Source organism: Parus major, chromosome 12 (genome assembly GCF_001522545.3).
Source record: "Parus major isolate Abel chromosome 12, Parus_major1.1, whole genome shotgun sequence".
NCBI lineage: Eukaryota > Metazoa > Chordata > Aves > Passeriformes > Paridae > Parus > Parus major.
Window position 1 is genome coordinate 13,315,941 of NC_031781.1, and position 15,396 is coordinate 13,331,336.

General features: G+C 43.5%; 1 protein-coding gene across 21 annotated transcripts in view; it reads right to left on the minus strand.

Moving 5' to 3' along the window:
• The window catches only part of CADPS (calcium dependent secretion activator), a 205,842-nt gene that overhangs the window by 92,421 nt on the left and 98,025 nt on the right, over positions 1-15,396 (minus strand). For 14 of the 21 annotated variants that reach the window (XM_033517375.1, XM_033517373.1, XM_033517374.1 and 11 more), the window contains exons 9-12: positions 13,712-13,778; positions 5,634-5,742; positions 4,356-4,568; positions 276-287 (exon numbers count right to left, since the gene is read on the minus strand). In XM_033517375.1, the coding sequence (XP_033373266.1) occupies positions 276-287; positions 4,356-4,568; positions 5,634-5,742; positions 13,712-13,778 (401 nt within the window). The remainder of the gene's footprint in view (positions 1-275; positions 288-4,355; positions 4,569-5,633; positions 5,743-13,711; positions 13,779-15,396) is intronic. The other 7 variants (XM_033517383.1, XM_033517380.1, XM_033517378.1 and 4 more) reach the window with 1 other exon arrangement.

The window sequence follows — 15,396 nt, forward strand, 5'->3', positions numbered from 1 at the left end:
AATAGAAATGTTAATGATTGGCTTTACTAAGAGGATCACTTGATGCCAATGTGAAAGCCAGGGAGAGAAGGCAATTATGCAAACATCACATGCATCCCAATTTCAGTATGGAAACTTACATTTCAAATCTCAATTCAGGAAAATAACATGGAAAGTTTGTACTACAAAATCTAAACATGAGAAAGATTTAAGAGAAAAAAAAAAAAAGCACATTGCATATGTCAGATAATCTAGTCTGATTATCTGAGCTGTGCTAGCTACAGGGAAGCACTTACCCTTGAGTCCAGCTAGAAGTTAGCAGGGTAAGAAGGAACAAACCAGAATAACATAAAGACTAGCAACAAGGCTCAGGAAAGCAGACAGGAGCCCTAACCTAGCAGCTAAATATTTGGGTTCAAGCAAAGAATGAAAAAGAAACTTAAAGAAAATCAACCAAAAAGAAAACCACTTACAGCTGAAAATTTCTCAAGCAGCTCAATAAACCTTGCTACTTATTATGGGAGAACAAATCATCACAAATTCTCAAAACAACCAACTCACTGTATATGGTGTGATTAACAGTTATTAAATATAAACAGACATTAAAAACTAAATATAGCCACAAATGATACGTAAAACAAGTACACACCAATCTTTCATGTTAAAAAAAAAGGGCTTCAAGAAAAAAAAAAATGTTGAGCACGTTTGGGAATTTTCTTTGATACATCACTAACACAGAACAAACAAAGATTGGTGCTTTCAGACAAGTGACCACTTTTATGAAGCTTAAATATTGCCAAAAGGTGTAAAATGTATTGGCAGCATTATTGACTATAATACTGTGAATGATTTCAACAGTAAACAAGAACAGTTTGGGGTTTTTTCTTTTATAATGCGAACACTGGAGAAAAGCACAGCTTTGTGTAAATGGAGTTTTTCTTTGAAATTGTAGCAAAACAAAAAAAGCAAAACTTTTTACTCTAACAGGTATTGTTCACCCACGCAAAAAGAACTGTAAGTCATACAAAAATTAATGAATAGCAGGATCTATTTTTTTTTTTTCAGTACTTAAATTGCAAATAAAATAAACTCCACCCTGGTTCGGAGCTGTCTGTTTACTTCTAAGTCAAGCGCTGCCATCGAACTGTGGACGAGAATTCAGTTGCTGCTCAAACTTTATATTTACTGAATCAAAAGAGGTGGGAACCAAACGGAATGCACTATTTCTCCCAAGTTTCCCAAACAGCAAGATAAGTGCTTCCCAAGTTTCTGTGCAACAGACAGCTCCATGCCAGGCACGGAGGGCTGGATTTTCTGTGCGTGTGCATGCATGCGCATGAGCCGTCTCGGACTGCTACGACATGGAAGCTGTAACAACAGTTACTCGTCAAATGGCTTAACATTTACTTCTTTGCACATCCTCATTCACCATAGCCTCTAATAAGCACAAAAAAAAAATTAAAAATATGACAGGTATAAAGATAAATGTACAAGAATAAAATGTCTCACAGAAGTCCTTACCTTTCTGCAGGCAAAAAAAAAAACAAACCAAAACCCAAACCCCAAAGCGAAACACCCAAGCCAAATAAAAAACCAATAACAAACCTAGACCCTTTTAAAAATGCAATACTTGGTATGTTCGGATTTCAAGACTGAAGGAGCTGAGATATTTGTGCATTTAAGACTCCCCATATGTGGCTTGCATGACTCACTGTTGCTTCAGATCATTTAACTGCTGTGCCCCATGACTTTTGCAATGAACACTGCCATGTATAGATGTTGAAATATGAAAAATGAGCAGCCTTTCCCGTTGAGATGAAGGTGTATTATGGCATGTTGCCCTCCTCCTCTTGTAGGATGTGCACAAAGACCTGTCAGAGGGATCTAGATTCCAAACGGGGAGGAGGAAGGAAAACCAAGGACAAAACCCACTAGCCCAGAAGATGCTCAAATAGTAAGTCATCACACTGATGAACTGATGACCCAACTAGTTTCTCTCTCCCAGGCTTTGGCACAACACATTCAAGAGGGCTTCCCAGCTCTTGCAGCAAAAAGGGGAGACTGACGCTGTGCAACTTACAGAAAAATACATTGTGGATGGAAGGAGGGTGGTGGTGTTATAAAAAGCAAAATGATCCAGATTTGGAGCTGGTATTGGCATGAGAACAAGTGAGAGAAACTGAGGTCAGATCCTGACTCCCTCAAATGCCTTGGAGGGCCCAGGGGGTGAAATCTTGTCTGTTTTCACCAGAAGCAGGGAAGAGGGAGCCCTGCCTCCTGGCAAGTGAGCGAGATGCAAAAACAAGGTCAAGCCTGTGGCATCTCTATAGCTCTGAGCACAGTCAGGCTGAGAGTCTGGAGGACCACAAGCAGCACAAGGCTCTGATGGACATGCTGAACTGTGTAGATGCAGACTTGACACCTGGACCCAGTCACTGACTTCCCTGATCTGTGGCAAGGATTAGGACAAGTCAGCCCCTTCTCCACTCCAGGTACCTTAAGCAGAGAGGTTCAGCTCTCCCACACAAACAGTGCTTGGCTGTGCAAGCAAATCATACACCCAAGTGTCCACAGCCCTGGGCAATCCCTTTTTCTCCTCAAAATCCTGGCAGATTTTGCTACAGCTGCTATGATGTGTCTTGGAAACCAACACTTCACCTGACCCTTCATATTGGTCTGGTGAACTGAAAAATCTGTAAATATCAGGAATTTACGCAGGAGAAAAATTCTCCAAGCTTGATGTCTGCAGGGATGAGAGAAGACTGGAGGGCAAGGTGTTTCCTCAGTTTGATGTTCTCTGCTCTCATCCTGTCCTGCAGGGATCGTGCTGGGATGAACAGGAGTGCATCCTCTATGCACCAACCCCACAACTAAGAACACCCTTCCGATTCAGTGGTTAGGAGAGGCAGGCACAAGCAGAATCCCTCTGTTGCTCTCCCTTGCTATGCTTTGAAGGCTTTTAGCCTGTGAAAAAGCAGCAGTAGAAGGATCTGTGCCTGCTGTTTCTGAGAACTCTGATTAAACATTCTGGGCAGAGGGACACAAACCCCTGGGAATGCTCTTGGGTCAGCACAACTCAGGCGGGCCTAGAGACTTATCACAGCCAGTAAATGTCCACTTGCAAGAGGCCAATTCCTCCCATTCTGGCTTTATGAGAGGTGTCCTTCCCTCTCAAACCTAGTTCTTTACACCTTGCACTCCCAAAGTCAGTGACTGCAATGAGGAGGATGAGGTTCATCAAAATGGAAACACTGACTATAGGTCACCACACTATGTTTCACTTGCAGCAGCAGCAATGCAAGGCAGAAGGGAGGCCAGAATACACAGGCATGTGGAAGATAGAAAAAAATGAAAAAGCAGCAAGCGGAGGTTTTCTGCTGTAGCACTGGTAGTACAGCTGTATGTCTTGTACTGTTACTTTCTATAAATACAGACATGAAGAAGTTAAACAAATATAAAAGATGGTCAAGTGGTATTGATAAGGAAAGCTCAGATTTTCTGAGTTCCTTACAACAATATACTCCAGAACTGCTTTACAGAGACTATTTTAAAAAAAGTTAAAATCTATTTTAATCAGAAGAGTTCTTTAAGTATTTATCACTTTTCCTTATTTTCCTTATATTTAATGTTATTAATTCTTAAATTTTGCTGAAACTAGCAAGAACTCCTGTATGTTACATAACAAAGGGGCTGCAGATGATTGAGACCTCAAGAAAAATGAGTGAAGAGGCATTTGTGTGGTTTATAATCAAATTACATTTGCAAGAGAAAAGAAATTTCTCTAAATTTCAGATGAAGCAAAATGTGTATAACTGCATAGGACATGCAGCATAGCTATGACTTAAAAGATGATTGCTTTAAATTCACATCTAACTGGCCTGCAAAGCAACCTGTTAAAAATACCATATGTTTTCCTACAGTTGAATATTCAACAGGAGACCTCTTTTTGTGTGTGCATTTCATACTTGCAAGATTTGCACCTGTAGTTTTGAGCACGTGATGCATTTGACAGACAGCTAATGGTGCTAATGAATTGCTCTGATCTGGGTGTGCAATTTATTGTGTGGGGGTGAAACACGTGTCTGTGGAAAGCAAGGTGGGTCTCAGGCTCTCAGATCCCAGTCTCTCTCCTCCATCAAGTATTGCACTTTAAAATACCCACTGACAAGTTCCCCAAGGAATTTTGTTTCTTGGGTTTGGCTCTGTCAGGCACACAGGTTAACTGCTTCTGGATCTACTGATATAAAAAGCAGCTCTATGATAATGAAAAAACATTTTGTTTTGAAATCAGAAACGTGTGTGAATATTGATTTACATCAGTGCAGAAAATCTTTCCATCAAAGACTTTGGCTGTCTAGGAGAACTTATTTACTTACAAAATTGAGAGATTGGAGCATCTATCTGGGGTACATTTCCTCCTTTAGCATTTAGCTTTTGCACTTGGGTAGGTGGCACAGGTTTGTGAGACTGGCCAGTGGCTCGGTACATGGCTTGGACCCACAGGATACGGTCCTGCTCATCGTCACTCGCAAAAATCACCGTGTCTCCTTCTTTCACAGCGTTGAAGAATGTTCTGCCACCATCCAAACCTGGCAGGAAAGGAAGTGACAATGCAGTTTCACAGACTTTGAGGCCAGCCAGAAGATCTTCACCGGTTTCCCACCCCACCACTGCTCTGGTGTGTCATCACCCAGTCCCATGCTGCTCCCAGCTCAGTCCCCTCCTCTGCACCAAACTCACCTGCAACACAGCCCACAGGTCCCAGGTAACCCAATTACTAAAACATGCCCCAACACCCTCAGATTAATTGCTTCTCTCACCTACAGCTCCATCTGTGCAAGTCCCATGTGGCCACCGCTGGATCCCAATTAAAAATGGGGTTTGAGTGGGAAGCTCCCCATTAGACTGAAAGCATCAGTGCTCACAGTGCAGAAAAAGGTTCTTGGGTGATATCCTAATTTCTATCTTAGCCCTGATTTGGCACCCATCTTCCCATCTCCCTGATAGGAGAGTTAAACTGGAATGAAGGTCTTGACAACCAACCTACATACTGTATCTTTTCTCATCTCCTCTGGGGATACCATTACTCAGGGCGTGGTGAGGATCACCATGCTCAGCATGTTGCCTCACTGAAATAAAAGAAAAATAGTGCTCATCCACTTGAAGAAGGGTCTCAACCACCACCAGGTACCTCCAGGTAGCAGGGGCTTTCTGTCCCTGCCCCTTCCATACACTGACAACCATCCTAGAGAGAATACAGCAGGCAAAAATGCTGGCTTGGTCCCATAAATATTTTCTACAATAAAGACAAGCATAGCTGCGAGCCTTTAATTTAGGGAATATAATCTGAAGGCACAGGTTAGAATCATTACTCAATTTGAGCATTCAGCTCACAAATAAATTTCATTGGGATTTAAGTGTCTAATTCACTTAGGCTCCCCAGAAGAGATGAGTCTTTCCCTCCTTTGGTGCAACTCCTAGCTCAGTCCCTTAGCTCTATTTATAGTAAAGTCATGCATAGCTAATGATCAGTATAAACACAAACATATTTAGAATAATGCTGATCACAGTTCAGCTGCAGGCAGGGAGAGGAAGAGAGAGGACTCCCTTTGGAGTGGTTAGCGCAGCAGCCGTGGGAGCTGCCAGCCCCGTACCTGGCTGTGGGTCGGTGTAGTCCACAGTGTATCCGTCGAGCTGCAGCAGCTCTTGAGGTTCTGCTTTTTTCTCCCGGTAGCTGCACATAGCAAATGTATATTGACTAACCTGAGGAAAATCACAAAGCTAAGATGGCACCGGGTGACCACCACAAGGCAATCCGAAGCGCTTACGAACGCCGCACGCCGACAGCGTGTTTGCAGGGGCTGGGGGTGGTGGGGTAATTTGGATGCTCATTGCCCATTAGAGACACACTAAACTTTTTACCAGGCTTTTGCAGAGCCCTCTCTTAGCACACCCTGCTGCAGCACGCATCTGATTCTCCGCATCAGTACATACAGCGGTTTAATTTCCTCCAAAAGATGAAGCTCCACGGCTTAAAACCCTCTATCATTCATCCCCAGACAAGTGCAAGAGTGACACCCTGTCACAAACAATGTGAGCTAAATTGCTAGGTGCCAGTCATATTAAAGCAATCTTAAGATCCCACTGATCTCGGCAGTTGTTGTCATCAGTGCTGTAAATGGCAGCTCTCACTCCTCTGAGGTACCATCTGCATGACACGATACATTCAATGTCAAGCTCTTGACGGAAGCCGACTCAGCTGCGGGGGCTCTGCCAGGCTCCCGAATCGCCTTTAGGAGCCCATCAGGCCGCATCAAGAGCCCGCGCGTACTCGGCGTGCCGCAATCTGGATGGTCGGCAAGGAGCTCATCCAGGGAGGAGAGGAGAGGATTCTCCGTGCCCCAGGCTAGGAACTCACAGGGAAATTTACTGTCAAATGATTTCAAATGACTTTGTTAAGGTTGTGTCACATTCTGGACGCCTGACGTAATTTTATTCGTCTGGACATTTTCTTGACCTCTGGAGGAAACTTTAAAACTCTGGTGGGTGGCAATGAATTGTGCTTGTCATTTTTTGGAAGTTGAAAGAGATCCTGAAAGATGGGAGCACGGCTGGGCTGGGGAGGGCTTGCCTTCAAACTCCAGCCAAATTTCTTGGCTACAAAGATACCTGCAGCACTTATTTTGGTGGCATCTCTCACTGATAAAATGAAATTTATTGAAGCTGGGGGACCCATCTATTGGCACAGCGTCTCCCAGTCACCACTCGGTTTATTGCTGCCCTCTATGGGATTCTGCTCGCTGCCAGCCTGCTCCAGCAGCCCTGCCTGCACCGAGCCTTCCTCCAGGAACAGCTCCAAAAGCTACCTAAGAATAAACTCTATCATTAACACATTTGTGGGAGTAAGACTAAAAGTGATGCTTTAAGCATCTTGCATCCTCCTTAAAACTACCAGCACTGACGGAAGATTGACAAGTAGCAGACCAATAGCAGGAGCACACCAGTGCATATTCCCTGTTCTGAACTTTGCATGCCTACCATCGTATGGGCAACACAAAAATTAAAAAGATTAACACGAAGGAATCTAAAAATAACCCAGTGCCCCACAGCACAACATTCAGACTCCTGCGGTGCTCATTCAGTCGTACTTGCAGTATGTTGCTGCCATCTCCTGGAGAAACTCTGGAATGTGCTTTATTTATGGGAAAATCCTAGAGATCTCGTCTGAGCGGTAAGGATTTGATTTCTCTGTGTTAGACAGCCTGAACTTCAGGGACTGCATGAAAAATGCAATTCCTGAAATGAGTCAGTGCTAACCTACGCTGACATTTATTGAAAACCTTAATACCACTAATTCTTTTTTTCCTTCTCCTGTATGGTCTATAGCAACAGGTAAATTTATCAGTAGTTCAGCTGTTCTCTGACCCTGAACATTATGTCTGAATTTTGGTCTCTTCTTCATATACAATTCCACTCCTCTTTGGACCCAGGAAATACTCTTTTGCCCTAGCAATAAGACAAACACATCAGCACAGTGGCAACATAGGGAAAAAGGCATTTCAGAGCTTGTATTTCTCATAGTAAAGGTTATAAACAGCAGGTGTAGACAGTAGGCTCTGGTGGAGCCATCCTGGGACAGAGGCAAAGCAAACTGGTCTCTCCTGTTAGGATGCACAGGATTTCTTTGAAAGAACATTGTTACCAGAAGAAACCTTGAAGAGAAACCTACAGGTGGGTCTACAACACACAGTGAGCCAAAGTTCCTCCAGGTTCACATCCTCCTTCTTTATTCACACAGCCGAGAAGCCCAAGCTCAGGAATGCCACAAAGCTTACTGGCAGGAGCAAGCAAGGATCAGGTTGGAGAGAGGACAAAGCTAATGATGACCTCTGGAAGAGGTGCCAACTGTGCCATGCACAGTGCCTGCACCTAAACAACTCAAGCTACTGACTTCAAGGACTGACAGACCCAGCCTGTGTGCCCTATCCTGCTGCCTAGAGCATTTACTGCTTGGGCTCAGACAGAAGTTGGTGCCATGGCCGCAAGTGCAATGTGGCTCCCTCCATTTCCAGGCAGTGGTGAAGCCAAGCCCAAGAAAATGGGATTCTAGAAAGCTCAGTATGTCACAGTTGTGCTTTGCTGCTAAACAGCACCACAGGGTCAAGAGGAGATTGCACTTGCCTTTCATCAGTCCCCCAAAATACTGTTTTACAGAGCCTTCTCTCTGTAAAGCTCAAAAGTGGCCAGACAAGTGAAACAGTTAATAGCAGAAATTAATCTTACAGCCTGCTGAGTTCACTCTGAACCATAGCTGAGTATGAGAGTGAGCGAGCAGATGGGATGGGCAAGATGAATGGTTTGAGTAATTGGAAAAAACACAGCTACAGAGAGGAAACTGAAGGAAGACAGAGGAGAAATCTCTGCCCAGTGAGGGACAAACTCTCAAAGCAGCTGGGATTTCATCCAGGGACTTGATGACAGCCAGGAAAGGAGCATCTAAGGAAGCTGAACTGAGAGAAAGTAAAAGAAGGGAACTAATCCAAGGCACCCCTGGTTGGTTCATTACAAAAAAGGGAAAACACTTGGAGAAATAATTTGAGACAAAAGAACATAAGGGAAAAAATGGTAGGGAAAAAGACAAAGAAATTCAGGAAAGGGGAAGCAGACAGCAGGAGACAAATGCCAAAGTTCACTATTCCCAGGCTACTAAATTAAATCTGACTTTCTTGGCACTTGACCATATTCTGTCACCAGCTATACAATCCAACTGATTAATAAATACAGCAGATATGCATTAACTAGTCCTGACTTTGTCCTGGTTTCTCCACCAGAGACTGCTGCTCTAGCAAGCACTGCTTTCCCCAGAATCCTGCTCAAACCTGTTAATTGTCATGCCTCACACTCCCAACTCAGTCATTTGCTTCCCCTTTTTTACTGTTGACACAACACCGCCCTACTTGGGTTAAATTCTTAAATGGACCTTTTCTAAATTAACAGCATGCATTTTGTCCCAAGGGAGAGAAACCGTGTGAAGATACTGCCAGCTGTAATACAGCTTTCCACTTTGATGGGAGACTCTTGTCCTCTGGTTGCAGCTGTACATTGCCTCCCAAGCCCTTTCCTGACACAAATGAGCAGAGGAAATGATCTAGCTTAAAGAAAAGAACGTGAAAACAACAGTTTTCACATCTCAGCATATCCATTCAGCTCTAAAATACTGCACAAAACAGTTGTCCCAGCTTCTCTCTTCAGGCAGGAGATTTATGTGCTCTCCTGGGCAGGGCTGTGTGGTGGGACTTCGTCCTGTGTGAGTATGGACAGGTATGCAGGACTTACTGCAGCCAGTGTAACAATCTGTGGCATCAGTTTAACCAGAAGTTTCCAGATATTTTGTATGTATCATCACACTCGATATTTCACAATAATCACCATCTATGCCTAGTTCTCAGCAAGGGTCTAAGAGAAAACATTATTTAATATGATTATGGGGACCAGCTATGGGTCATTCACCTCAGCTTGAAGACCACAGTCTAGGACTGCTGGTGTACCACACTGCAGTTCTGCAGAATTATTTTCAATTTCTGGGTGATATTCAGACTTAGTGAACACTTACTTCATTTCATTTTATCCCGAGTCAGCTGAGTTTTGCTAAAAGCAAGAACTGTCACTGTTAGTCTAAATGATACTGAGTTTAGGGAGTCTGTCACTAGAACAATAGATCCAGGCGTAGACACTGCAACTGGTTTTAATCTGCAGAGAGTTGATCTGGTTCCAGCAACATTCTGCAAACACCATCAGACACAATCAGCTGAAAACTGCTTCAAGCTACTCAGCAGACATGTCATCCAGGTACCATGGAGTGTTACTTCCCATATGCTGCCAGAGCACAGAAATGGGGTTATGATAAGAGATGAACAGATTCAGTCTGAAATCTCAGTGTAATTAATTCACTTGCCCTTAAAAATCATTATAAGAAATTTCCTAATGCAAAGACAGCAAACCCACCAGAACCAACCATGGTGTTATTGCCAGTACAGCACATTAGACCTTGCAAAGAATTAATACAAGCTCTGTCAGCTATCAAAAATCCCAGCTTTTGCACGAGGGTCTAATTGGCAAACTGGCTGAAATTTGTGTGCTGTGCTGAAGCAGCTGATGCAGCAACTTAAGAAATACTTACTTACAACATCTGCAATGGATGCACATTTTCTTTCCTAACCAGTGACGGAGAACTTTGCCCTAAATAGCTTAATTGCTTTTGCTTACCACTGCCACTGGCATTACTGTCGCCTTTACGAAGCATTTTCCTCGCTTGTGATGCTGCGGACCATTTCCATCCAAGCTCAGGGCCATATTCTGCCATCATTTTCACACTGCATATCTCAGGATTTAAAATTAGGCAAGTAACGAGTCTCTGCCATGTAATTTACATCTAATCAGTATTCTGCTCTTCTGCTGCTCATCTCAAAGGGTGTCTATGAGAAGGGTGGGCAGTGTACGGAGAGGACTGCGATTCATTCGGAAGGGAAAACTAACCCCTCTTAATGCACAGATCGGTGCCGGAGGAGCACACATGCTTGCTCTGCCAGCCATGCCATGCCACAACCCTTCCCCGAGGGCTTGAGCCAAATCCACCCAGCAAGGCAGGTGCTGGAGAGTTGAGGCTCAGGTCTAGAAATGACACAAAGGAACCACTCGCACTCACTACACCCAAACAAATCACTCCTGTATAACCCTTGCAGTTACACAGACACAGAAGGTGCGAGGGATTATTCCACCCAAATTACAAGGCAGTTATTGCTCCTTTCCCCTTCTCTCCAGGGCTTAGACAAGCCAAGTAGCAGTGGAAGCGCTCCCAGCAGAGCTGCTTTCTCTCCATACGCGCGCAAAGCCTCCGTTCATGGCGGCAAGGCATCACTGACACAAAAGAGACAAACTGCCATCAACACCTTCCTCCTTGGTGCCACCCATGCAGTTTGGCACTTTTGTGCCTTGTTTAAATAGTTATGAAGAGTTTGAGCATTTATTACCACGAATTTCTTAACCACTGGCACCAGAAGACAGAGTGGTACCAGCCAATAGCACTGAAGGAACCAAGGCTGTGTCCATCTGACAGAGGGAGAGAGCACCAGACCATGAGGGGGAGGTTATTCTGCAAGCAGCAGGAGAGGAAACAGCTGCAATAGAACATGCTACAGGTAAGGGACAGAGACAAGGGATCAGAAAGGAAATGTGTAGTTACTCCTCCAAACAGCCCTGCCCTCCTGGCAGTGTCAGGGACTGACCAGACCACTACCTGCCAAATGGACTTCATGATTTGGGCTCTATCTCTCAGCTCTGGTGCAGACAGGAGCCTGGTGTGGATCAAGCTCCTGAAAGAGGGGCTGCTCCTTGTTCATTCTCTGCAACAAGGGCCAGCTCACCTTCCTGCAGGGGTTATTTTCTGCCTCTGGTTTAGCAGAGTTCAGAGCACCCTGGACATCAACACCTTTACTGCCAATCCCTGTTCGTATCAGCACCCATCCTTTGCATTGCATGAAAAGCAAATGACAAACATACGGACAGCAAAGTATTTTTATTCCATCTTTATTGCCTGCTGACATGTTCAATATGCTCAAACTACATCTGAGGGACTGCATAGAGAGTGTTTCTTGTTTATATTTGATGTACGGCAGAACACTTTACATTGCACCAAATGTTGAGCAAACGGTAACATAACAGAGAAGCTGCAGTGGCAGCTGGAATTTCTGAGGTGGGCTACAGAGACTCTCTGGGGGCAAAAGTCTGCTCATCTTATTCAAATGAATTGCTTTTCTGGCCAAATTCTGCTCTGATATGCCAACTGACGAATACAGACCTAGTAACATGAGAAAACATGGAATAACTCTGAGAGCTTCAATCCCACAGCAAGCTGAAGAATATATAGCAGCTTAAAACCAGAGAAGCAACTGCAACCACACTGAATGGCCAGAAGGCTCTGAGAGAGATGAGGGAATCCATGTCCAAACCTGCAAACCCTTGCACAGAAGAGTATCAACAGAATTATTTGTGGGAGAAATGAGGTTAGGAAAAATGACTCTGCTTTGGAGCATCCCTGTTCACAGGGAAAAAAAGAACTGAGAACTTGGTCTAACAGGACTGAATTGTCTCTCAGGGAAAAGCAATACCAGTTGCACTACAGGTGATCATGGACTGCCATACCACTTCTAACTTCATTTCAGAACATAATAAAGGAAACCTACAGAGAAAAGCAACCCTTCAATCTCTGCCCAAGAACAGGATCAGTATATAATGTTCCCAAAAGGGAAAGGCAGACAGAGGCATCCTGTGGCTGCTCTACACTACCTCCCCGCTCTGCATGGCCATTTTGACCCCATGTGGAATACAAAATGAGCACTTAAATTGTCTCTGCTGATCATACTTGATTATGGGAATAGGTACTCAACGGGTCTCTCTAAATAGCCTCTTACTTACATGGGTCCTACACATCATAAATCCCCTTTACTTCCTATGGACGGGTTTCCTTATCTGCCTCATAGTTTCATGCTATGGAAGCCAGCAAAAGGGCTAAAAGGAGAATAAATACAATTAAACTTCCTACTGAGACAGTTGAACTTGGAACATTAATTAGCACAACAGAAACAGCTTATACCAGGTATTTAGGACCAGAGAAAGCAGGTGTCTAAGGTGGAAGAGGGACTGCTTGGACTCCTGCCCTTACCAGCACAGGACAGACAGCACACAAGCATGCTCCAAATGTGGAGTCTGGTGTCATCTCTGTTCTTACACTTTGCCCCTCTACAACTGACCTGCCATCTGCTTCAGCAGCAGCAGGGTTTTACCCTCTGACCTGATCAGTTTGGATCTGTGTTGCCACAAGATCTCAGTTGGATCCCGTGTTATTCCATCAGAGCATCTCTGTGTTGCTTTCATAAAAAACCCTGAACAAAGGCTTTGTTCCTCACACTTGGAGACAACACACCCTGAGAGTGCAGAGAGGAGGGGGAGAGGTGGACCCAAGAGGGCTGTGACTTCCTTAGGCTGGTGTCACCCACACTGGGGCCACACACTTCTGTGGCCAATGCAGCGGTTTCACCTGCTCTTGGAAAGTGAGGGAACACCTAACACACGAAGTACTGACCAGATCCTTTCTGGTTACAGAGGACATCTGCCCGTTTCCTTGAAATTCTTAGCAGTAGTCAAGTATACAGGTCTACTGAAACTGGGAGGGCAAAAAGTGGAAACAAGAAAAAAGGGAAAAAAGGAAGACACTGCAAAATGGTGACTGCAAAATGATCAGTGAGAGCTGTAGACAATGAGAAGCAGTAATAAATGTGAAGGCAAGATAAATGCCAAGAATGATTTGTTTCTGACTCTGACATAGCCACTGATAAAACTTCAAATGGGCTCCAAATTCAACCTGGAGGTTCAAAAGTGAGCCAAAGAACCTCCAACCAAGACAGACTGAGCTTCCTCCTCACCTCATTAATTCCTCATTAAAATTGATTCTCCATTTTATCAAGCATTCAAGCGCATCTGGAAACTCATGGCTGTAAGTCTGCAACTGGGATATCCTTGAGAACACCCATACATTTAGAAAAGAATCCATGACTAACAGATACCCTACACAGAACCACAGCTCAGCTCAATCACATGGCACTGAAAATGGCCAGAGGACAGACTCAAGTATCTCATGCTGTGATTTAAGATCACCTCTAGTTACATCTGTTACCTGGACCAGGACAAAGAATCGTTTCTTCCATCTCTTCCAAACATTTTTACCAATGGCCCATAAATACCTAGGAGAAAAGAACAGGTAAATTCAGTACACAAGTGTCAATCTGTTCTCTTGCTTTTCAATATACTTTGTTTACACTTAGAAACTGAAGTTCACGCACAAGGAGTAATTACAAGATTCTCAAGCTCAGCAGCATTCATGAATGGGTTTATTTGTAGCCTGAACAAATTACCTGCGAAGAAACAGACGTAAAAATCTTACAGAGTCTTACTGCTACAGTATTAATTCTCTCTTTCCCTTTGTCTTTCACAACTTGCTCAGAATTGGAAGCCCTTTTAGTGCCAGTGAATAGCTATAACATGGTTGGATGGACAAAGAATGCATTTGTAATAGAAGAATTAAGAAGAGAAACCCCAAATCTGCTTTAGCCTTCATAAAACCATTTTGCTGAGGGGAGCTGTTAAACAGAGGGACACTTCCTACATCAAACCCAGCACACAGGATCTCATGCACTGGACTGACTAAACCAGGACACTTCACTGAGCAGCTCTAAGACAAAATCCGAGAAATTGCTTGGCTATAGATAATTCAAGCAAACTGAATAATTTCTGAGGAGGAGTGAATTTACTGTTTTCTACAAAGGAAGAATTAACTTCTAAAACGAATGTCAAAATAAGCATTTAATCTCTGTGATGAATTGGCCACTGTGATACTGTAACACAAACACTGGCAAAACTAGCAGCAGCACCAGGCTAATAATAAACATAAGGATATTATTCAGCATTAATATGTTTTATGTATCATTATAAATACTTTAGTTCTGGCTCAATAAATAGAAAAAAAGACTTTATTTTTGGTTATGCAGGGGGTTCCTTATGCCAGAAGAGATCTACCATACTCTTGGTGAAGGTTTAAACAACAGAACTCCAAGTCATGCTGATGTGGGCTTTGAGTCCTCAGCTAGTCCAAGAGGAGGATAGTAAGTGTCCTTTTGGCTACTGCTGCTAACAACAGAAAGATAATCTCAGTTCAGGTAGCAAGGGCTACAAACCTCAGGATTTTAAGCAGTATCATGTAAATCAAATATTACTTGAAGAAAGCTAGGGAACAGCCCTGCTATCAGCTGAGGTCAAGGAAATAAACAGGACAGAGGAACTGTCCTCTCTGGCTTTGGTGCCTGTGATCGTGGTGAAAAAAATTAAACTTCATACAAGACTACTGTCTCTGATCTCATCAGCAGGGAAAACAGGAGGAAGAGGAATTAGAAAAAATGAATGATCTAAATTACTTTCTAATGGATGGATTTTAACAAAACACTATGAAAACAAAAGGGAAACAAAGTCACTTTTATAGCACCAAAAACAGACTGGAGAGTTATTTCCAACCATGACTTTCCTGGGTAGTTTCGATTTTTTGTCAGCTCTGAAGAGCAATCAGAGCCTTGCCAATGCCTTAATTAGATCTTCCCAAGGATGATCTAATTTGTAATTATATGAAGGTAGAAGTGGTCAGGCATCCCTCTGGCCCCAGCTCTTCTGACACTCTCTCCTGGAGGAGAAAGGTATCCCTTTTAACCTTCACAATTATTAGTCCTACACCAGGCAACTGCTATTTAATTGTGGTGTGTATTTCACTCTAAATAATGCTGGTCACACTGAGGTTTATTTCAAGTGGAAAGG